The 24,291-nt window shown below is 41.6% G+C and overlaps 1 protein-coding gene across 1 annotated transcript; it reads left to right on the top strand.

The window, feature by feature from the left end:
- The first annotated feature begins 15,158 nt into the window (after positions 1-15,158).
- Positions 15,159-15,482, top strand: LOC112106313 (small nuclear ribonucleoprotein F-like). Its single transcript, XM_024199475.2, has one exon. It carries the CDS (start codon positions 15,159-15,161, stop codon positions 15,480-15,482), a length of 324 nt encoding a protein of 107 aa, XP_024055243.2.
- Positions 15,483-24,291: the final 8,809 nt, after the last annotated feature.

Here is a 24,291-nt window from a genome sequence, read left to right as displayed (position 1 = left end):
AAAATATAACATTGGTCCCTATTTGGGGAAGGTTGTGCTTAACAAGGAGTAACACTAGTACTTTGTTGTTGTGAGGTAAGGCTGGCCAAATCTCAACAGTTATGACATCTGTGATATTTTGACTGGCTTCATGCATATCTGAATAAATCAACATCTAAACTTAACACTGATCTGTTTTCCATCATTAATAGTAAACAGAGTAAAATTAAAGACTCCAGGAAAAAAGTATTTGTACATGTTTCAAAATTTCCATGTTTTGCTCAATCATTGAGTAGCCAAGCATAATGTCAATGAACCACAAAAAAGTAATTTGAATATATGGCTTTAGAGGTCATTGAGAGATATTTCCATTTGTAAAGCTGAAATCAACAGCATTACTTGCTAAACATTGTGTAAAATAAAATTAAACAATTACTAGTTGTGAAAAAAAATTGTCTGTAAGAAACAGTCAAGTTTGGTTCTGTGCCATTTTCCACAAAGGGTCAGAAAAGTGACATGGTTTGTAAATCTTGCTACAATCAAAATAAAGCAGTTTACACAGTAAATATTGCCTTTTACTAACAGAAATTGGAGGTTGAAGGTGGGGGAGAATGCATGCCACACAGCAGAAAGGCCCGAGCAAGGCAAGAGGGTAAATTCTGTTTCTTGTACCACTGATTACTGAATTTCCTCATGATCTACAGTGCTCACACTTGCAATGGGCAGAGCAGTTAGGAGAAAAGAGGAAGGCAAAAATAAAAGATGTGGTGTTTTTTTTAAAAGGAGTCATGACATTGGGAAATATGACCTAAAATAAGGGGTTCTGAACATTCCTTCAACTACATCAGAAGGAGACAGTTTCTTAGCATAACGGCAGTCCCACAATTATGTTTGTCTGGTTATCTCTTAATGGCAATGATTTTTTTTATGAGATGTCTACACAGATTAGACTAGATTGACTTTTTATAAATCTAAAATATGATCTAAACACAAAAGGAGCGAGGAGTAGGGAACTAATTTTCACTGAATATTCCTTTGAATTTGAAAGTGAATTTAAGTTCTGCACTTTTCATGAGACTTTCATGGTCATTTTCTGCAAACTAATGCAACCACTCAGGAAAAGCCAAGTTTTAGCTTCAAAGTTGGCTAAATTTGCAGATTCAGTTGTAATATTTGCAATTTGAGCTGTTCTGGTTAGCGCCATACGTCATTCCATCAAGGCATAGAAACAGTATTTATTCTGGCTGTAATGACCTGCTACGAGCTGTTCACCAGTTGAAAGTGGCCAGAGAGCATAGTAGTGCTCCAGCCCCACCCTATCCCTCCTCTCATATATCCCTACACTGGGGGTCACGTGAGGCGGACAACAGCTCTGTTCTGGGCATGAAATCATCCTACATCAGGAGTTTTCCCTGAGGGTCATTTCCACCCAGTTTACAGACCCCTTATGCTACTGGGATGGCACAAATGGGCCCCCAAGGTCAACCTATAATTGGGGCCCTGGTTAGTAACCATGGCTGGATATGTAGTTCCATGAGTGCTCTTTGTCCTCTTAGCAAATACCTGTCACAAGAGCCAAGTCTCCAGCTCTGTGATATTATGGAACTATGGTAAGTGTTACAATGTCACCAAAAAGAGAATGCAAGACTGAACTTCAGTAGCTATAGGAAAGCTCCCTCCTTCAATCACAGGGGAAAATATTCTTTACAATCCCGCCTCTCTCCCCCCAAGCTGCTTCCCCCAGTATCACTTAGCCAGTATCTTATCAAGACTAGAAGTTCAGTCTTGTCCAGAAATTGGAAAAGGCAGATACACATTTGTCAACACCACACATATCTTGGTAAAATTTGACATGATTGGTATTCTCTGCTCAGCAGAGGCGTAAGACTACATTAAGAAGAGCATTTGGGGGTTAGGATTCAGGTATGTTGTTATTAGAGCCACTTAGAGAAATTTGCACTGCTCTTGCCTCAATCTCTCTGATCACCTCAGTTTCACTAACATAAGAAACCTATATATAAAGTGTCATTAATCTCAACATTCCTCCACACACACACACACACACACACACACTCCCACACACACTCACCCACAGTAACTTGTGACAAACATTTCATTTTAAGTGAACTTGACACCAAAATGACATGCACGACTGTTCCTCTGTCACAGTTCGGAAGGAAGAGTGGAAAACGACTCCCCAGGAAGTAGGTTTTATTATTATTTAAACTAGCACCATTTTTCTAATCAGGAAAACTTTTAAAGTCTAAACTTGGCTCATTAGAAAATAAATGGTTTGTTTAAACCATTGCTTCAAAATGGCTACATTTCCCACATATTATTATGCCAGGGCAACTTCACAGAAGGTGTTGGCAGAATACCAGTTACTGGAATTCAGAAGAGAAAAACCTTGATTACCTAAGGCTAATAGGTTTTCATATTTATTCAAAAAAGAAACATTAAAAAAGAAAAACTTAAAGTTTCCTTTTAGAGCAGCAAATGACAGGTCTGCCCAGACTAGTCAGATCATTCCTTTTTCCAACTTAATATATTAAATACTTACTGATTTAGCGGTTTATACACACACACCTCTAAAAATATTTGCCACTAACCTTGCATCACAAACAATTTTTTTGTTAGAGTTGGCTCTAATCCAGAACACCAACCCAACTCAGCCACCCGGACTCTGGGAAAGTTTAGATTCTGATCTGAATAGTAACTTTGTGACTTGGGTTTCTCTCAATAAAAACCAAATCCCCGGGGAAGTTCACTCTTGGATGAGGCTCTGGATTCAAATTTAATATTTTTGGCCCATCGTTACTTTTCATATCTCCTTCTTGCTGAGGTCAAGCAGGATTTCATACATCAGAACAAATATTCAGTTAATCCGTGGGCCACTGTAGCTCGTAACTCTCAGGCCCAAGACGTCTAGAGATCAACAACACATCATAAGCTCAATGGAAAAAACAAAAGAGGCTCAGGAGGAATAAGACTTCTTGGTAACCCTTGTGGCTGCCCTCACCAATTTTTTAAGAGACCTCAGCTATTTCACATTGTGAGCTAGCCTATGTGCTTGCACAGAGAGATAAAAGGTGTTGAGATGCCCCCATATTCTCCCACATGGAGTACCTGCATTGCAGGTCACATCAAGGTGGGGGGAGAGCAGTTGGTATTGGGCTGCAACTACACTGCCTGCAGAAGTAGCCGGGAAAGTGGACAGGCAGAAGCAGGCAGTGGATGGAGCCTTGGTTCTGCCCTTTTCCCACATGCCAGGCAGCTGATTGTGGGAGTAAGTTGCACCAGGAAAAGAGATGAACAGCTTAATTCCCTTAGAGCAGGGGACAATTTAGGTCTGAGGAGTCTCATACTGCCCCTTACCTGGGGCAGATCATATGGTTCCAGTCTACCCCTATAAAGATCCAAGTAGCTAGTAAGCTAAGCCCAGTAAAGTAAAGGGGGCATCTGCTTGGCCTTGAAGTTAGCATAAGGGTGACCACACAAACCTGAGATAAAGAAAACATAAAGGTTCCCTCTTTATCTCCTTTTTCTCTCACTACATCTCAAATCTGTTTATACATTTTATACTTACTAAAAAGTGCACTTGCATAAGGCAGGACCTGGCAGAGCATGGAGCCGTGTTCATACTAGAGAGAGTCTCATTAAGATAACTTCAAGGACTTACATTATTTGTTACAAAACATTCTATTTGGACAGAGAAGCTGGCATCCATCCATGCTGTGCCTGTAAGAGAGACTAATTTTTGCAGGCATGTGGCATTTTTAAAGCTTAATATTTTAATCTTCTCTTGTACTGTTTTGTTGCATTAAAAAAAATACCTAGCAATGTATTCATGCCAATGTTTCTTCCAGCTCACATGTCACTTCTCATATCTGTAGGGTAACAGAAATATTCCACTTCACTTTGCAGTACTTTCCCGCCTAAAGCCATGCAAGGTGAACAGAATAAGAGCCAGTTCTTCACTTATTCCGGTGGCAGTTCAGCCTGAGTAATAACTACAGACTTTACACGTAACCTCCCTGATATATTTTGCTCCGTATCTGTGAAATCAGTTGTGGGGGAAGATGGCAGCATGTAAAGCCCACCACTCAGACAAGGGATCAAATGAAGAGAGAGTTACAAGAGGTCACAGTGAGTCCAAAAATCCTTATTACAAAATTATCACCCGTTATTAAACTGTCATTAACCAACAGAACCACCAGTTACCCTGTAACTACTCTTCTCTAACAAGGTAGATGTGTTGTAGTTATATGTACGATGTTGGAACTTGCACTTTGTGAATGAGGACTTACCATTTTAAGAGGGACATTGGGAAGAAGTATGCAGTCATTTAATTGACAAGTTAGGTTTTAAAGCCCCCCTTGACGCCCCAGCAGAGCAGCAGTATCAGGGCAGGGCAGCCACATTCCGTTTGCGCTTATCTACACTGGACATTTGTTGTGGGTTAATTTGTGTTATTTTACCTCTAAGTGCCTTGCATTCACACACATTTTTCTGGCGAATGATCTGGCATTTTAATATGCATTGTTAAACACATTTTGAAAGCGGGACTGCTGAGATGCAGGATGACTTTGCCCACAACAAAGTAGATGTAGATGCATCCCCATCTCAAAACAAGTTCTTCTATGGGTCTCTCATACTGCTTTGCTGACTACCTAGACCATCAGTCTGTTTCCTTATGTGCCTTCTACTTCTCAAAGATCATGCTGACTAGATATCACCTCCCTGTTTACATGCTGACACTCAGCCAGGTTCTCTCTTCTTTGATTCCAACCTGTGTGGAGTTCCCAGAACTGTAACAACTCCCAATCATTGATCAGTCATGCTTCAGCATGGTCTCATACAAAAATCCTGGACGTCATTGTTCACTAGGCTAACGAGTGGGAGGTGATTGAAAGGAGGTTGTGCGGGGAGGGGGAAAAATAGGCCCACAGGTCCTATCAGTGGCCGTACACAATTCAGGAGCCCCAACTGGCAAATCCTGTGCATTGCCCAATCTTACAATCCATAAAGACACAATGTTTTCGATAGCTGCACGCACCTCCGTGACAACAGCTCGACAGATGATCTACTAACACCAAACTAGTTATGAACTAACTGGTAGCATTTGGGGATGGGACGCTTTCAGCTAGTGATGTGCTTCTCCAAACTAAAGGCAGATATTCTGCTGCTGCAGGGGAAGAACTGCATAGATTCCTAAGAATCTTATTACATCTTGAAGTTCTGCCATGACTGCTGGTCATCCCAGATCTGCAGCATTACCCTGTCCCACATAGTTGGTCAAGCCTAAAAGTAGAGCTTCACCAAATGAAGCTGTTCTAGAAGTATCTACTTTATTTTAGACTCCTCCTCAACAGGGGCCTTTATTGCCTTAGGTCTAAAGTCATTGCACAACTTTAGCTATGTTAGCAGAAGCCTGTTCATATTCATCACAACAATCACTAATGTTTCCTCCAAGCTGCCTGTCAACACTTTGGAAATGGGGCTGGCTGGCTTGCAAATCTCAGGTATGTGATAGGATGAAACAAAAAGAATCATGGGAATTACTAAATTTGATGCCAAGACCCAGAATTCTATTGCCTTCTGATGCACAGCCTGAAAAATCCTAGAATGCGTACAGCACTGTGGTGGAGCAATGCAATGTCTGACCAAATGAGTGTGTTCATTTTGAAACATCGCTGTGTTGAGTAGTTGCAATGATATGAGGCAAAGTACCTTAATTGCAGGATAACAATGTGGTGTGTACACACTGCTTATGCAACCATTGTTGGGGGATTACTTAACATGGAAACACAAAATCCACAGCAAGTCTAGACATGCTCTTTGTCTCAGATCAGAGAGGATTGCTCACAGACACTTGGTCCCACCAGCCGTAGCTGGCCCCAACCACATGGCCCACATCACTACCAGAACCAGACTTCTAAGGGCAGAGCTTTAAAGATTCCAGCAGCAAAAGAGGCACACAGCCTGTGGACACTTGTCCTGACATTGGATCCCATTCTGCTCCAATTCATTGTACCTTTTACTCCTTCAATTGCAGTAAATTGACTGACAACATTTCCTCTTATCCACTTGTTCCAACTTACCACTTCCTCCTCTCACCCTTCTGTCTTGTACCTTTAACCCTTCCCTACACCTCCCAATTCATTTTTCTTTACCATTACCCTCTCCTGCCATGTCTTCATCCTCATATCCCCCTCACCCCAATTTTCACTAGGTCCACCACACCACACTACCAAACCAAAACCCCTAACCCCAACCACCACCAGAAATCGGCAGAGGTTTCCACACAACATACAGAGACAGTGCTGTTTGAAAAACAAATAGTGGCTATTAAAAACACCAGGTGAGATGTTCAGCTAATGTAATTCCCTTGGAATCTAGCGAGCCACACTGATTTACACCAGCTGAAGAGCCGGCCATATATTTTTTAAATAATTTAAAACTATTGTGTAGTGCACATTGGTTCACATTGTATCAGTTTAATCTTATTGCTGATTTCCTAATCTTACCATACCTGTATGAATTCTCCTGTTGTTTCTTACTCACTTGATGTATCTTGTCTTTCAGCTATACAGGGCAAGGATTATGTAACAGGCTGGAAACATTTGCTGGATATGTCCCATCATGTCAGCAGATATTGAACCCTACATTCATTACAGCTGTGATACTTTGTGGCCTCCTTGAATTTGAACTATTTGCTTGTGAATCATGAGACCTAACTGCTCACATGCTTTGTCATATGCTTTGCAAACCCCCTCTGAAATATAGCCACCAAGTTTTCTACCCAACTTTAATCTCTAGTTTACATGCAACAATTAATTCATTACAGGAAATGAGGGTGAGTAAATGTGTATTGTGAAATGGCTTCTCAGATACATGAGATTCTTGCTGCTGGATCCAAAATTCTATGTCTGGAAATCATTCCAGCTGAAGCAATAAAGACTGAATTCCTGAAGAATAAATACTTACAGAGGCTGAATCACTGGTGTTTATAAAAATGGTCAGTACATAAGAAATATGATTTCTCTGGTGCCACTTTTCCTGCTGGCTAGATAGTGGATGGCCTACCAAGATGAAGCCATTTAGTATTGTGACAAAGCTCTGTCCTTGTGTCCATGGGTCCCATGTTTCCTGGTGGATTTCGCTAGCCTCAGAGGCTCACTGCGACCCTCCACGTAGCTGTTCTCTCTCTAGAGGCAAGGGTCACAGCTTACTGAGCCATTTTCATCATAAGCCAACAAGGGAGGTGAGGAGAAGCAATCCTTCCTCACACAGTCTCTGTTGTCTCCCAGTCTCAGTGATTAATCGGGGAGGGGAGGGAGGGAGCCCAGGCCCGCCCTCTACTCCGGGCTCCAGCCCAGGGACCCTAAGCGTAGCAGCTATGGTAGCTGACTTTTTGGAAATAGGTCTATACAATTCCATGGGCCACTTCCCCACAGCAGCCCCCGCTCAATATCTCCTTCACCATTACCTCAGGGCCTCCTTCCTTGCGCCTGATATGGATTTGTACTGCTTAGTTCCTCCAACAGCACAGCTTCCTGCTACAGCTCCTGACACCCACACCTCACTGAGGTGACTGGGAGGCTTTTAACTAGTTCCAGCCAGCTCTTGATTGGCTTCAGGTGTCCCAATCAACCTAGCTATCTCCACTGCTTTCTAGAAGGATCTTAATTGGCCCTAGGTGTCTTGATTAATCAGGATCAACTGCCATTTGGTTACCATGGTACCAGGGATTTGTTTAGCCTGGGACTAACATACCTGTACCTCACTGCTTTACTATAGCCATCTGGCCTTGCCCCGTCACAGTATATAGTGTATTTAAAAGAGAGCAGGTGAAATCTGAGGACAAAGACAAATGGCCATGTTATTCAACTGTAAATGGATGAGTCTTCATCTTATTACCGTAAACAAATCACTGCTTTGATGTGTTTTAGAAGCAATCTTTAATCCCCTGAAAGTAAAAATTTAAAAGGTCCTTATTAATAACAGCAATGATTGACATAAGCAAATTATAAACTGAATGATGCTTTTTACACATCTGCAATAGTTAGATATCACTAGTACAATAGTAAAAATATCTTGTTTAAGGAAAGACAGGAAAAGGAGGGAGAGATTTTATGTACCCAAAACACAGACAGAGCATTAGTTAAGAGTCAGATACTGGTCATGCTAAGCCAGTTCAATCTACAATATCCTTATGCTCCTATTCAGGTCCTATCCTAGTTGCAGCCCGCAACATGGAACTTGCACAGAAGGGACAAAAATCATCCTCCTCCTCAATCATCATCATCCCTGGGCTGGTATATCCTCCAAGTCCACCTTCTTCTTAGCTGCCTTGTTGCCTCTAACAGCCTCACAAAACACAGGTGCACTACCTGGATCTGGGAATAGGCTAGCAGCAGCTGCTGCCTCCATCCCCATCTTCTTGGCCAGCTGCCTATCCTTTTGCAGGGTCATTGGGAAGTGTAAGATTTATCTGCTGCCCGCATGGCCCCAGGATTGGCCCCAGCAGCTGCTCCCACATGGTCTCCCTACACCAGCATACAGATCTCAGAGGAACGATCAGGCAGAATGTGATTTGGGGGAATGAAGCCTAAAGAACTATGCTTTGTTTTATGGCATCAAGCAAGAATTCCCAGGGAATGAAAGTAAAGTTACAGGAATGGAAAGGGGGCAAATTGTCTGTCTATAAAAGTAAGCCAACTTCAGTTCTCTGCCTTTTCAAGATTTTTATAACAAACCATATACCTGAGTGATGACTTGGGTGGAAGAAAAAAAGTCTGAATTAAAAAGCATGTTGTCTTGTAACTGGATGATTTTTTTGGCTTATGTGCATGTTGATAGAATAAGGCAACTTGGCCTCCTCACTCAGCTATACCCTACTCGACTCCATTGGCAATAGCATATAAATAAGGATGTACATAGGAAATGGAAGTGCTTTAGGAGAACAGATGTAGAAATAAGCAAATTGTAAACTGAATGATGATCTTTGCACATCTGAGATGGTTACATAGTTACTAATACAATAATAAAAATATCTTGTTTAAAGAAAGATGGGAAGATGTAGCAATACATATTTAGATCTAGGTCTTTGGTTTTGGCCAATCCCTAATTAGATGAAAATTGTCTCAGGTGTAGCCAAGTGAATCGTGTTCCCCAGCTTAACTAGTCCACACCTACAGGCTATAAAGATACACCTCTACCCCGATATAACGCTGTCCTCGGGAGCCAAAAAATCTTACCGTGTTATAGGTGAAACCGCGTTATATTGAACTTGCTTTGATCAACCGGAGCGCGCAGCCCCGCCCCCCGGAGCGCTGCATTACCGCGTTATATCCGAATTCGTGTTATATCAGGTCGCATTATATCGGGGTAGAGGTGTATGTAATTAAGTTCAGAAGTTCTATTATTGCTCTGTTTTCAATAATTCTGCTACAATGTGTGTTTATTTCTCTGTGAACTTACTAAAGCAATGACATGCATTCCTTATGACACTGAGGGGTAAGAAAACACTAAATTGTGAATTCATTGTAACACTTTTGATAACAATTCTACATTGATTCCATAACATTTTAGTGATTTTAGAACCTTTTAAAAACATATTTCACAGGAAATTCTGAATTCATTACTTATGTTTTTTAAATCACATTGTAAGTTTTATTCATTCCACTGTGCTAAGAACAGGAGTGTTACAGTTATACACAGTATATCAGTAAGATCATATGTGAGAGTGTGCAATATAGTTTAATACTAAAATACACAGGTACATTTTTCATGCACCTGAGAAGTCTTATTGTTTTATTAAAGTATAATAATTCTTTAAATTCTCTAGCACGTAGCATAAGAGGGCCACTTACTCAGCCACTGGCAAAGCTTGGAACAAAACCCAGGAATTCTGATTAATATGCATGCCTTGGAATGTGTAATGGCTGTAACCAAACAAAAGTCAAGTATGTTGGGTTTTTTTGGAGGGGGGGAGGAATTGGGATTTCTGTGTTTGCTTTAATTTTTGTTCTCATTGAGGGAAATTAGATTGCTGGACTTCTTTGCTGCACACCCCACCTATCCAGTGCTGGTTCACTCTACAGTATGTGTTAAGACTTTAATATGAACTAGAATTAGGGCTTGTCTTCACTACTGGGGTAAGTCAACTTAAGTTAAACTACTCCAGCTGCATGAATAATGTAGCTGGAGTCGATGTAGCTTAGGTCGACTTACCCCAGTGTCTTCACTGTGCTGTGTCGGCAGGAGACGCTCTCCTGTCAACTTCCCTTATTCTCCTTGAAGAGCTGGAGTACTGTGGTCAACCAGAGAGTTCTCTGCCATCAATTTAACGGGTCTTCACTAGATCAATCTCTGCTTCATCGATTGCAAAAGCAGTGATCTCCCCATAGTGGACACCAGTCCAAAGGGATATCAAAGGGGCAGGTTGTCTCCCAGTAAGAGAAAAACTATGAAAATTCAGCAACTTTGCACTCAGAATTTCCTCAAAACTGACTCATCACAGTGGATAGGCTGGATTTCCTTCCTCTCTTCTAAGTGGAATTCATCAGGAGTCCTAAACCCACAGATCTCTGAAAATACAAGGAGGCCCAGGAGCATCCTGTTTGATTTCATGCACACCATGTGGCCTGGTCTTGCCTTCAAACCCTCATGGCTGCATAGTCTCCCTACATGGACACTGCCTCTGAACTGTTCCTCACTCCCAGTGTCTTGTGCAGTGGCCCACATCTATCAGTGTAATGCTAACTTGGTTAATATTATCTTGTGCTGCATGCCCTGGGAAACTGGAGGGAAGAACAGTACATACTGTATCACTGTCCTTGTCCCCAGCCAACCATTCCCCCTTCTCCACACACAACCCTGATTCACATGCCCACATAGGGGCTTGCATGGGATTGGAGGAAGGTGCTGTTGAGCCACAGATCCCATCCTTCCATTCCCCATAGGATAATGTGCTGATATCCTGTAACATGTCCGTTCATAACCACTGTATAAATAACCCAAGAACCCCATCACCACGGATGTACATCTATTGCAAGAGCCGTCAAGTGTGGAGTAGGTACAGAGCTCAAGCTGGAGCTCTGCAGATAAAGAGGATTAGCTCTGTACTTTTATTGAATTCCAGTTATCCTCTGCTTCTGGAAGCCCAGGTAAGGGCAAGGTGTGGTCAGGTTGACGCAGCTGGAGTTTATGAGCAGTAAAAGCTTTAAGATATTATCTCTTTGGAATATCCAGTTACGATGCCCATTGCAGACCTTACACAATTCTCAGCTCATGCCAGACAACTGGCAAAACTCGGCACAAATGTACTTATCATCAGGAAAACTTGATAAGTGAATCAGAAATCCAGCAGGTTTCAACGGTCTTGTACAATGCCATTTGTCTTACCCAATGGAAGCATTAAGTATTCCTCCAAAAAAGTGGAAGTTAGATTATACTAACAAACATGATAAAATGAACGTTTGGAGATGTAGGAAATTTAGGAAAACTGCTATGAATTAGTTTTTTTCTGCTCCAGCACCAGTGGGCTAATCAGCCCAATGATCAGCATGAATTTCAATAAAGTACCACTACATCATTCCAGAACATATCATTGACTATTAGTGAAAAATAGTTTATTTGCAAAAATAAATTTGTCACCCATTCATGGCCTCAATCTCTAGCTAAGCTCCTGCCAAGATAAGGAAAAACAGAATCTTATTCGAAATGGCTTCTGATACAAGAACAGACTCAAAACATCTGATCTATTCCTACTAAGTCTCTCACATCTGCTAAATGTTATCATTAAGAGGTTGGGCCAAACATGAAAAATTCCACTATTTCAACAAGCATTGTTTCTCTCTTGCCAGTTTTCTGAAACAAATTTGATTTTGTTGTCTAATTTCATACTATTACAAATGGATGCAACATATTTAAAAATTAGCAATGAGATTGAAAATGAGTTCACTGGCCACCATATTTTTAAAATATGAGCAGGGCCGGCTCTGGCTTTTTTGCCGCCCCAGGCAAAAAAGCCTCCGTCCGCCCCCCCACACACACACACGCGGGGGGGCGCGGCCGGAGCCCCGGGGGGAGGGCAGCGAGCCCCGGCGGGGGCTCCGCTCTCCCCCCGGTGGCCAGAGCGCCGGGGGCAGGGCGGCGAGCCCGGCTGTGGCCCCGCTCTCCCCGGCGGCCGGAGCGCCGTGCCGCCCCCCTCCAGGTGCCGCCCCAAGCACCAGCTTGGTTGCCTGGTGCCTGGAGCCGGCCCTGAATATGAGTAGGTCAAAAGTCACTGTCTACACAGCATATACAGAATAGACTGTTTGAATGAAAAAAGGAATAAAAAACAAATAAAGCAGTTCTTAAGTCTCTGCATTTTGTTCTTTATTGCTTCATTTTTATTCTACACATTTTATAAGACTAACATCTAGAACTGGTAAAACTGTTTGTTACAAACAAACAATGTATTCCTTCTATTCTATTTAATTTTTTATGGCAATGAGGCCACTACATTCAAGTGCATTAAGTGATGCTACATGTTTGGGAAGATCAAGTGCATCTTGCACATGAAATGGAAAATGGGAATGTTTGAGTTGGTTCTTCGAGCCTGAAGGATTTTGTTCCACAGTCAATTTATGGGATTTAGTCTTTGTTTGTAAATTGTCTACAAAGAGATCATGCTTTTTATGATTTTTTTAATTATTGGCAATTGTTTTAATACCTTTTACAAACACCTGCACCTATGTGCTGGGGTCTCCTCTCCTCCGCCCCCAACTGAAATGCTCTCTCAAGTATTCAACACCTGGAGTTTGCCATTTAAAGCTGTCACGTGACATGGTTTTTGTTTCCTGATTGAATGACCTAACCTTACCAACAGGAGGATTGCCTGAAGAAATTATTGGGGCACTCTCAGGTAGAGTGACCAGATGTCCCGATTTTATAGGGACAGTCCCGATATTTGGGGCTTTTTCTTATATAGGCTCCTATTACCCCCCAACCCATCCTGATTTTTCACACTTGCTGTCTGGTCACCCTACTCTCAGGCCATATCAACACTACTGGCTAAATCAGCACAGCTGCAATCAATGCAGCAGTGTCGATTTGACAGATCTGCTGAAGACACATTAAGTCGATGGGAGAGTGCTCTCCTGTCAATGTCTGTACTCCACCTCCCCGAGAGGCGGAAGCTATGTCAACGGGAGAGCGTCTCCTGTTGACATACAGCAGTGTCCACACTGAGCTAAGTCGACCTAAGTTATGTAGACTTCAGTTACGTAACTGAACTAGGGTAACTTAGATCAACTTACAGCATTAATGTAGACCAGCCCCTAGACATGCACATTAGAGATACTAAAGGAAACTTTCTGCCAGGTGGAGGCAGCAGCAACAAGGCTCTGGGTTCAATATCTAAGGGTACATGTCAACAATACAAAACAGGACTGGCTTGAGCCCCCCACCCAGTGATCTGGGAAAATTAACCACTAACCCAGGCATCTCTAAGAGGCAATACTTCCCCTCTCATAAGCACTGAGTCTGTATATAGCAAAGACGATGCAGGAAAAGGACCCCAGCATTAATTCATGAAAACACCACAACCACAATTCGAAAGCATATGACTATGAGGTAACACCCACCCCAAAGTACGTTGGGCTGTGTCCTTTGCCTCAGTTTCTCACCTTGTGGCATCAAAGTTCAACAAACAAATATTCCTTTAACATGCTCCTCCTCTCTCCCTCCACTACACGCACTTACAGTCGCTGTCCTTGGTCAGCGAATACCCAGAGTTTAGAGGTGTGTTCACACGAGTGCATGTGAATGGTGAGTGCAGGAGGGGAAAATATCGAGCAACACCTCAGCTGCTGCAGTAGCCTCTGCAACTGGCTCACCGTTACTACTGTTCATTCTGCCTTCACTGTGAGCTGCTGCCACCACTCACTCTGCCACAGTGCCGTTGTTCACTCTGCTGCCACAGGCCACGGACACCACCCCTCTGCTGATGCTCTTTGCCACCGCTGGCTGATGTGTTTCTACTGCAACATCACGTTCTGAGGTTCCACCACTTTCCCCAGTTCTCAGTGATTTCAGCAGGTAGTGAGGAACCTCACTGCTAGTGCAGGCTCCTTCACTGCAACATTGTCCCACACCATGTCTAAGGCTCAGCACCTGGTTACCAGTGATTTCAGCGCTAGTGATCACTGAGCAAAACAAGGACTCTCTATTGAGTTTAATCAGCTCGGTCTTTCAACAGTGGAGAAAAGAGGATCAAATTGTGCCTAAGACTTAGGCAGAGCCGAAGCCACCAGGTAGGAACACCTGTCCCCCCCCTCTCTCTCCTTCACTGGGATTTGACATCTTTCCCCCTGCTTAGCAACTGCGATTCAGTTTAGGGTGACCCCCTCAGTCAAAGCAGGCTAAGTACAGTTCTGCTGCCCTTTACTCATACAGTCAGGGTAACATTTCATTACCCTTGCACTCAATACTAAATTGGTTTGTAACCCAGCACCAGCCAAAATTGATCACTTTGGCAAAGCAGCTCCAACTGTTGAATACCTAGGCAGAATAGGTGTGTATATGCAATTACAGTCTGTTCCTGAAGTCTTTTCCCCCCAGCTCATCACTAGATGGCACGGGAGAGCTCATTCAGTTCCTGCTTATACTTTAATACTCATGTGTGGCAGAGCTCCTTCTCCGCCTCGGTGGGATCCACACTTCCCCGTAGCAGCGGGCTGGGGGATTCTACTCTCCCTAGGAATTTCCCCACATCCCTGGGTTTATTGCCCCCACATTGTCTGGGGAGGGGGGGGAGGGGAGCCTCTTAGTCTCTGGTAACTCCTCCGGGTGTAGTGGCAGCAGGCCAGGCACCCAGTTCAATCTCTATCCTCTGGCGGGGTCTCTTCTCCCCAAACCTCTGGGGCATGGAAGGGCTATAGACTCTGTTTGGCAGGATTTCCCCTGCTCTTCACCTCTGTACCTGTGCAGTCTGTCTCCGGCATTTGTCAGTGTCTGCACTGTCCGGTTCTCCAGTAGCACGCCTGCTCCCCACAGTTCCTATTGCGTGCGCCTATCTGACTGGAGGGGAGGCTTTTAACAGGTTCTGGCAGGCCCTTGATTGGCCCTAGGTGTCTTAATTAACCTGGAGTAACCTGCTTATCCTGGGGCTAATATACCTGCCTGGACGCATGTGCAGCCCAGCGAGTAATTTTTGTTTTTACTGTTGCCTTGTGCCAGGCCGCGTTACCATGAGCTTGCCCCTGAACCCCAACCCTTTCCTGAATGGGCTGACAGGGAAGCCGGTGATGGTGAAGCTGAAGTGGGGAATGGAGTACAAGGGCTACCTGATGTCTGTCAACGGCTACATGAACATGCAGATTGAAAACACAGAAGAATACATAGATGGTGCATTGTCAGGACACCTTGGTGAAATTTTGATAAGATATAACCACGTCCTGTACATCAGAGGAGTAGAAGAAGAAAAAGAAGAAGATGGAGAAATGAAAGAATAAGTTTGTATATTTCTGGAAAATAAAGATCAGTTTTCCACAAAAAAGAAACATCACTCTCCTATAGCTGTCTGCCCTCACCCCGTCACACAAGAAACAATGCAATTCGGTATACTTCTAGGATCACATGGCCTTCCTTTCCTGTCAGAAAGGTACTTCAGGAAATAAAAAGCATAGAGTCTAAATATCATAAACCTCTACTACAGTATGTTGAATTAATGCAATATTATACATCGAATTCCAGGCCCAGAAGAATCAGATGACTCCTTCTCCATGTCCCTGTTCTCACATTTATTATTTGATAATGAAAGACCTCTCTCGGTCAAATTCCTTAGTAGCATAATTATGTGGCCTTCAATTTCAGCCATCAGAAAATTTTGCCCAATATTAAAACATCTCTTATCGCTACATAAGAACGGCCATAGTGGGTCAGACCAATGGTCCATCTATCACAGTATCCTGTCTTCTGACCGTGGACAATGCCAGATGCTTCAGAGGGAACGAGGAGAACAGGCTATCATTAAGTGGTCCATTCCCAACTTCTGGCAATCAGAGGCTAGGGACACCCAGAGCATGGGGTTGCCATGATCCCTGACCATCTTGGCTAATAGCCATTGATGAACCTATCCTCCATGAACCTATCTAGTTCTTTTTGAACCCCATTATAGTTTTGGCCTTCACAACATCCCCTGGCAATGAGTTCCACAGGTGTACTGTGCCTTGTGTAAGTAGTACTTCCTTTTGTTTGTTTTGACCCTACTGCCTATTCATTTCATTGGGTGACCCTTGGTTTTTGTCTTATGCGAAGGAGTAAAGAACACTTCCTTATTCACTTTCTCCACCTCATTCATGATTTCATAGACCTATATCATATCCCCTCTTAGATATCTCTTTTCTGAGCAGAAAAGTCCCAGTCTTTTTTCCAGCTTCCTCATTTGGAAGCTGTTCCAAGCCCTTACTCAATTTTGTCATCCTTCTCTGTACCTTTTCCAATTCTAATACTTTTTTTTTTTAGATGGGGTGACCAGAATTGCATGCAGTTTTCAAGGTGTGAGCATACCATGGATTCATACAGTGAAATTATGATCTTTTCTGTATTATCTATCCCTTTTCTAATTGTTCCTAACATTGTTAGCTTTATTGACTCCAAGACCTCTTTCTTGAGTGGTAACAGCTCATTTAGTATGTATACTTGGGATTATGTTTTCCAGTGTGCATTACTTTGCATTTATCAAAAATTGAATTTCATCTGCCATTTTGTTGTCACCCAGTTTAATAAAAAATCTTGGGCTGTCAATTGATCGCAGTTAACTCACACGATTAATTTTTTTGAGTTAATCACAATTAATCACAGTTTTAATTGCACTGTTAAACAACAGAATACCAATTGAAATTTATTAAATATTTTGGATGTTTTTCTAAATTTTCAAATATATTGATTTCAACTACAACACAGAATACAAAGTAGACAGTGCTTATTTTATATTGTTATTTTTATTACAAATATTTACACTGTAAAAATGGCAAACAAAAAAATAGTATTTTTCAATTCACCTCATACAAGTAATGTAGTGCAATCTCTTTATGGTCAAAGTGAAACTTACAAATGTAGATTTTTTTTTTGTTACATAACTGCACTCAAAAACAAAACAATGTAAAATGTTTGGACTTGTAAGCTCTCTCAGTCCTACTTCTTGTCCAGCCAATCGCTAAGACAAACAAGTTTGTTTACATTTACGGGAGATAATGCTGCCCGCTTCTTATTTACAATGTCACCTGAAAGTGAGAACAGGTGTTGCAAGCCACTTTTGTAGCCAGCATTGCAAGGTATTTACGTGCCAGATGTACTAAAGATTCATATGCCCCTTCATGCTTCGGTCACCATTCCAGAGGACATGCTTCCATGCTGATGTTGCTCATTAAAAAATTAATGCATTAATTACATTTGTTGCTGAACTCCTTGGGGGAGAATGGTATGCCTCCTACTCTGTTTTACCCACATTCTGCCATATATTTCATGTTATAGCACTCTCAGATGATGACCCAGCACATGTTCATTTTAAGAACATTTTCACTGCAGATTTGACAAAACGCAGAGAAGGTACCAATGTGAGATTTCTAAAGATAGCTACAGCACTCGACCCAAGGTTTAAGAATCTGAAGTGCCGTCCAAAATCCGAGAGAGATGAGGTGTGAAGCATGCTTTCAGAAGTCTTAGAAGAGCAACATTCCGATGAGGAAACTACAGAACCCAAACCACCAAAAAAGAAAATCAATCTTCTGCTGGTGGCATCTGACTCAGATGATGAAAATGAACATGCGTTGGTCTGCACTGCTTTGGGTTGTTATCGAGCAGAACCCGTTATCGGCATGGACACATATTCTCTGAAATGGTGGTTGAAGTATGAAGGGACATATGAATCTTTAGCGCATCTGGCACATAAATATCTTACGATGCCGGCTACAACAGTGCCATGCGAATGCCTATTCTCACTTTCAGGTGATATTGTAAACAAGAAGCGGGCAGCATTATCTTCTGCAAATGTAAACAAACTTGTTTGTCTGAGCAATTGGCTGAACAAGAAGTAGGACTGAATGGACTTATACGCTCTAAAGTTTTACATTTTTTTATTTTTGGATGCAGTTATTTTTGTACATAATTCTACATGTGTAAGTTCAACTTTCATGATAAAGAGATTGCACTACAATACTTGTATTAGGTTAATTGAAAAATACTATTTCTTTTGTTTTTTACAGTGCAAATATTTAATCAAAATATAAAGTGAGCACTGAACACTTTGTATTCTGTGTTGTAAGTGAAATAAATATATTTGAAAATGTAGCAAATATCCCGAACTATTTAAATAAATATTATTCTATTATTGTTTAACAGTGCGATTGATCATGCGATTAATCACGATTACTTTTTTTAATCCCTTGACAGCCTTTTGTAGCTCTTTCCAGTCTGCTTTTGACTTAACTATTTTGCATTATTTAGTATTGTCTGCACGTTTTGCCCTTCACTGTTTACCTCTTTTTCCAAGTTCATTTATAAATATGTTGCACAGCACTGGTCCCAGTACGATTAGTGGGGGACACCACTACTTACTTGTCTCCCCATTCTGAAAACTGAGCATTTATTCTTACCCTGTCTCCTGTCTTTTCCTGTCAGTTACTGATCCATGAGAGGATCTTCCCTCTTATCCCATGATTACTTATTTTGCTTACGACTTTCTAAAAGTCCAAGTATGCTATATTGACTGGATCACCCTTATCCACATGTTTGTTGACCCTCCCCCCTCAAAGAATTCTAATAGATTGGTGAGGCATGATTTCCCTTTACAAAAGCCATATTGACTCTTCCCCAACAAATTGTATTCATCTATGTGTCTGAGAATTCTGTTTTTTAATATAGTTTCAATCAGTTTGCCTGATACTAAAGTTAGACTTGACGGGCCTTTAATTGCTAGAGTCGCCTCATGATCCTTCTTTAAAAATCACCATCATATTAGCTATTCTCCAGTCATCTGGTACAGAAGCAGACTTAAAATGATAGATTACACACCACAGTTAGTTCTGCAGTTTCATATTTGAGTTCCTTCACAACTCTTGGTTGCATACCATCTAGTCCTGGTGACTTATTACTGTTTAATTTTGCTGTTTTGGTAATATTACCATTTCTTTCCCGAGAACTGTGATCAAAGAAAGTGATGAGCCATCCAACTTAATTTTGTATATTTAGTCAGAATTAAAGAACTGACATTATACAATATTTTGCTCTGCTACAGAAGGAGTATTTTTAGAAGTTTGTGTCAATAAAAAATTCTAAAATCTATAAAAACGTCATTTTTTCACATAAAGAGTTCTTGGGTTTTTCCTTCATATTTTCATAAGATATTTTATATAAACATGTTGCTTTTAACTCATTGCTTAGTCATGTATTGAAGTTTTAATGCTATTTGTAATAGGATATATAATTATTCTTTTCTAAACCAGAATTTAGTGATATTAGAAATAAAAGCATCCAGACATACAGGATTGAGGAAAGGAGGGTCAGGAGGTAAATTGGGAAATTATCTGAGTAACTAGAAATAATTAGCATATAATTAGTTTCTCAGGAACTTGGTTCTATTGTCGTACTCTGGAACATCAGTTAGAAGTTCACTCCCATCAGATACAGAAGAACTCATTTTTAAAATTTCATTATGGAGGCATAGTGGCCACTCTATAGTAAAGGTTGCAGCCGGCTTCCATCATTAAGCCATATCTTCTTTTTTCACAATTCAGATTTGACACGGATTTTAGAAGCGAATATTTCATGAGACATCCAAAGTTACAAATTAATGCTTTATACTGCTTAGCAGATGGCATTACCCTGGTTCTGGTGGCAGAAAACATTACCTCCTACTTCAGACTATTTTCATGACAGTGACCATTAAAATAGTACAAGAATGTAAGTGGGAGAGGGAGGAAGTAAAATGGTAATCCAAATGACATCTTTAAAATCTGTTGTCTCATGATCCATCAGTGTCACTAACAAATGTCACATAGCTCTGTGGAGCTGAAAAATCATAAGTCTCTGATCATATCCAGTATTAGGTCTTAGGTATGAAGGCTCATGAAAGATAACAGACTTTAAAAAACAACACATCCCTCAGCACTGAACTAAGAACTGAATATAGCAAGTCTTAGTTATTGGAAAAGTAATTGCAATGCTTGAACATTGCTTACTATATTAACCACTCATTGCACAAAATATTATATGCTGAATATTTCTTATTAACATAGCCTTATCTTGTGTGTTTATTCAAATCTTATTTATTCTATTCCCTTTGCCAACAAACAACAACTCTGTGTTTTTCAAGGTAGTATACAGAGCTCTGCTGACAATTACTAATATCTGTTATTCAAACTACAGCTGGCCAAAAAAATAATCAATTTAACTACTTCCCTTTATCAAAAAAGGTTATTTTGTCTAAACCAAAACATTTCACAGAAACATAAAATGAGAACAGGAATGCCAAGTGATTGGGCCCTCACCAGAGAAATAGAAAACCAAAGTTCTAGTCCTGGCCCTGCCTGATTTGGAGCAGGGATTTAGTGCCCTGGAGTCAGTCTCTCGCCCCAGCCCTATGAATAAGTTATACAAAGCGGAACAGTGGCAACAAGAGACTGAAAGAGAGACACTGTGAACCAGTCAGAGCAGAGACTTGAACATAGGTCTCTCAAATCCCAGGCAAGTGTTATTCTGGAGTGAGAGTCACTGATGATTCCCTCCCCCATAAAGCTTCTAAAGATCTCATATTGTTCTGCATTGAAATGAAACATTTCAAAATCCCCACACACACACCAAAAAAAAAAAATTGTTAATCAGAATTTTTGTTTTCTGGTCAGCCCTACTCACCATTACTCTTCTTGTGTCCAAATTATATGTGCCACTAATCTCGCCATCCACTTCCAATGTAAATGCCTTTCTAGGTCAGAAATAATCCTCTGCTCTGGCCACTTCTTGGACTTTGAAATTTGAGAACTGCTTCTGAAACCCATTGGACATTTCAGTTTTATCTTTTGTGGTTGTACAATGGAATAATATGCCTGTTTTGTGTCTTGGCATCTTTTGAGTGTGCAAATGTATAATTCATGGGAAAGACAGACAGTAAATAAATTAATAATATATAATTCTTGCTCCTTAAAACCAGGCTGCTTAGCAACACAGGTTACCAGGAACATGAAGATATTTCCCTACCTAGTCTGTACTGGCTTTCCTTTGAATATAAAGTTCAGTTCAAGGCTTCTCTGTTGACGTTCAAAGCCCTTTGGGGATTGGCCACCTCTCCCTTCATGCTACAGCAAGACTGTTGAATAGTAGAGAGAGGATTGCGAGTGCAGGGACAGGTTTCATATGAACTGGAGCTAGATTATGGTAATATCACTTTCAGAAATATGGAATTCATTTCCAATATTACTAACCCCTGAAGGCTCAGAAGTCATGAGTGAGGCCCCCAAAAAGTTATGAGATGGTTTTAAAATCATGGGATAGTTTATTTCTATTGCCTTTTTTATTATTATTTTTTTTTATTTTCTGCTATTTTTATTTCCCTCTGGATTTTGAGCCTAGAGGATGCACTTGGGTTGTATCAGTGTTTTCTTCTCAGACACTCAGCTGCACCGGCAGCTCCCTGAGCCTTAGGCCAGTTCTAAGATGGTGAGAATTACACTCAGAGCTGCTCTATCCTACCCTGGCTGTCCACTGACACCCTCAATGGTCCTGCTACCATACTGCACACACTGGCCATGCTCCCTCCTATCCCCCAACAGATGGTCAGCATGGACAGTTGTGGGGGTGGTAGCACAGGCATTGGCTATGCTGGCTCTATGCCCATTGAGAACTCCTCCATGCCAGAGGAATCCCAAACAGGGGAGATCTAGCTGCTGTCTTCTCCCTTTATGCTGCAAGAGCCTTGAGTAGGGAGCAGAGTGAGGCTCAGGAAAGAGCCCATTGTGTCCACCTGAGGCATAAGGCTTCCGGAAACTTCTGTCAGGGCATCACCCCTCCATCCTTCTGGCCCCCTCCCCCAGTCTGAACAGCAGCTTAAAGACACAGTCTACCCCTTAGCCAATAAAATAAGGCTCTGATGAAAAAAAGTACAATCTTGTCTACAATTAATATTCCCTAGTGGCTACGAGACAAAAATCTCAAATGTTCACATTGCTATTCTGAGATTTTTCTTCATTAGTTAAATAGAATATATAATACACAAGCCTTGACAGACATACAAGGGTTTTCTAGGCGTTTCCCACTATTGCTCAAAATGACACCACATACCATTGGTGATTCATTTTTTAGATAAAAAAGCATTAAAGGAATGTCTTTGTCTGTAAGTCTCACTTACATTTCCCAGCCTCATTACCCCCAAACAGGAAGTGGTATTTCTCTTAGTGGAATATGTACTCTTGACATATTCAAGGCTTAAATTCCCAAAGCAGACACTAATAGTGTGTGCCAAACTTGCAATGCAATGGATCAGATTTTCAGAAGTGTTGAGCACTTACAGTTCCAGCTCACTCAATGAGAGCTATGAATGGCTCAGCACTGCTGAGCAATCAGATCTAATGTTTTAAGCCAGACCTCCAAAAATCACTGCCTGCTTTTGGAAGTGTAGGCCTGCACTCCCATGCTCCTTTAATTCACTCCCCAATATTAATAATTGTAATATGCCTTTTTCTACCCAGTTTGCATGGTTACGGTCATTTTCAAAGTGTGTGTGGGGCGGGGGTGACTCAGGTGTGCAATAAGGTATTTTGAGTGCTTAGTTTTTTGATGCTTTGGAAATCTGGGGCATTTCCAAAAAGGAGATGGACAGTGCTAAAGTTGTGAAGTTTTCAGCTCTGTCTGGGTGTCTGAGCTGCCAGAGTGCTTTGACACTAGCTGTGTCTGTAGTCTATGAGATTTTCAGTGAGGCAGCTGTCATTAACTTCTGGTACCCAGCAACTGCTGTGAACATCAAGTATCAAATATTAAGAACTGTTCCTTTACTTTTCCTGGACCCTACCACCCAGAATTAAGCCTTACAGAATGCAAGCAGTGACTACCAGATAATCTGAAAAACCAGCAACCCCAGAAAACTTACAAAATCTTGCAGGGACAAGATACTGCAACAGCCCATCTTTCTCCTTCCCCTCATCCTGCGTAGACATAAGCACAGACTGATGAAGCGTCCTTCTCCCTGCAACATCACTGGGCTGTAGGAACAGCTAGTTTTCCATTCCCCATCCTCTTTATGAACACACTCTAATCTCACAGGATGATTAAAACTTTTTGCTTTGCCCACAGGCACCACAATATTCTGAAAAAAATATTAGTCACATTTTCATGGTCAACATGAATAATTTCACAACTATTCATTCCGCCTGCTGTCACTGCAAAATTTTTTAGTGATCAGCCTGGCCTAGTAGTCCCGGGAGTCAGCCCAGCTGGATGCTACTTGTAGGCCCAGCTCCCCAAGCACTTCATGGATCTTGAGCCCCCTTCAGCCCAAACCTCAGCTTCCCTAGGTGGTTCCATTAATTCATGTGTATCTGTCGCCTCAGACATATTAACTTAATAATGTGCACATTGTAATGTGCCACCAGTCTGTTGCAGACACCTGAATCTTATTTTAGAAAAGTTATTTAGCTTTTCTATTACCATTCTGGTGGAACTGTGGGCAGCTATACCTATGCTCTGCCCTTGTGAGGGCTCACCAAGAGGTACCCTCTGCAAGAAGGAAGGAGACAGTACTAAACAATGAATTTTCTAATCAATCACAAGTACTACTGTTTCTCCTGCAACTCTGTATGGTATATATAGTATTTGCCATTCCCTATGCTAGCGCTGATAAAAGGTGGCTCACATAAAATCCATGTATTATCTCCAGTTGTTTATTTTATCAGTGGGTGAGATTGCATATTGTGTTGTTTCACCATGGCCTTAAGGAAATCTTCCACGTACTGGGATGCAGCTGATGCCAGCGGTGTCCACAGTGATCCCTCTGGAATTATGCCAAAAGTGGTGTTGGTCTTGACAGGTCCTACATGTGGCCCTCTCCAACTCATGCCTCAGCTCATCATTTAGATGTTTGATGGTCTCTAGGGTTAGTTTCTTCCGCTGGGCTCTCAGTACCTTGGTGAGGTCAAGGAAGAGCCTCCTTTGAGGAGAGCATTGGCACATCCCCCATCTGCAAGCCAGAGCAAGACTTGCTCTTCTCTCTCAAGATGAACCACCCTTCCACAGTCATGTATTGTTCTGCAGCCAGTGGCTAGTGTAGCCCCA

The sequence above is a fragment of the Terrapene carolina genome, unplaced genomic scaffold (genome assembly GCF_002925995.2).
Source record: "Terrapene carolina triunguis isolate 2854851 unplaced genomic scaffold, T_m_triunguis-2.0 Scaffold95, whole genome shotgun sequence".
NCBI lineage: Eukaryota > Metazoa > Chordata > Testudines > Emydidae > Terrapene > Terrapene triunguis.
The sequence above is the reverse complement of the archived record's forward strand: the minus strand, read 5'-3'. Positions and strand labels throughout refer to the sequence as shown.

Coding starts and splice junctions, on each gene's coding strand:
- LOC112106313 (XM_024199475.2), top strand. CDS start 15,159: ATGTGCAGCCCAGCGAGTAATTTTTGTTTTTACTGTTGCCTTGTGCCA.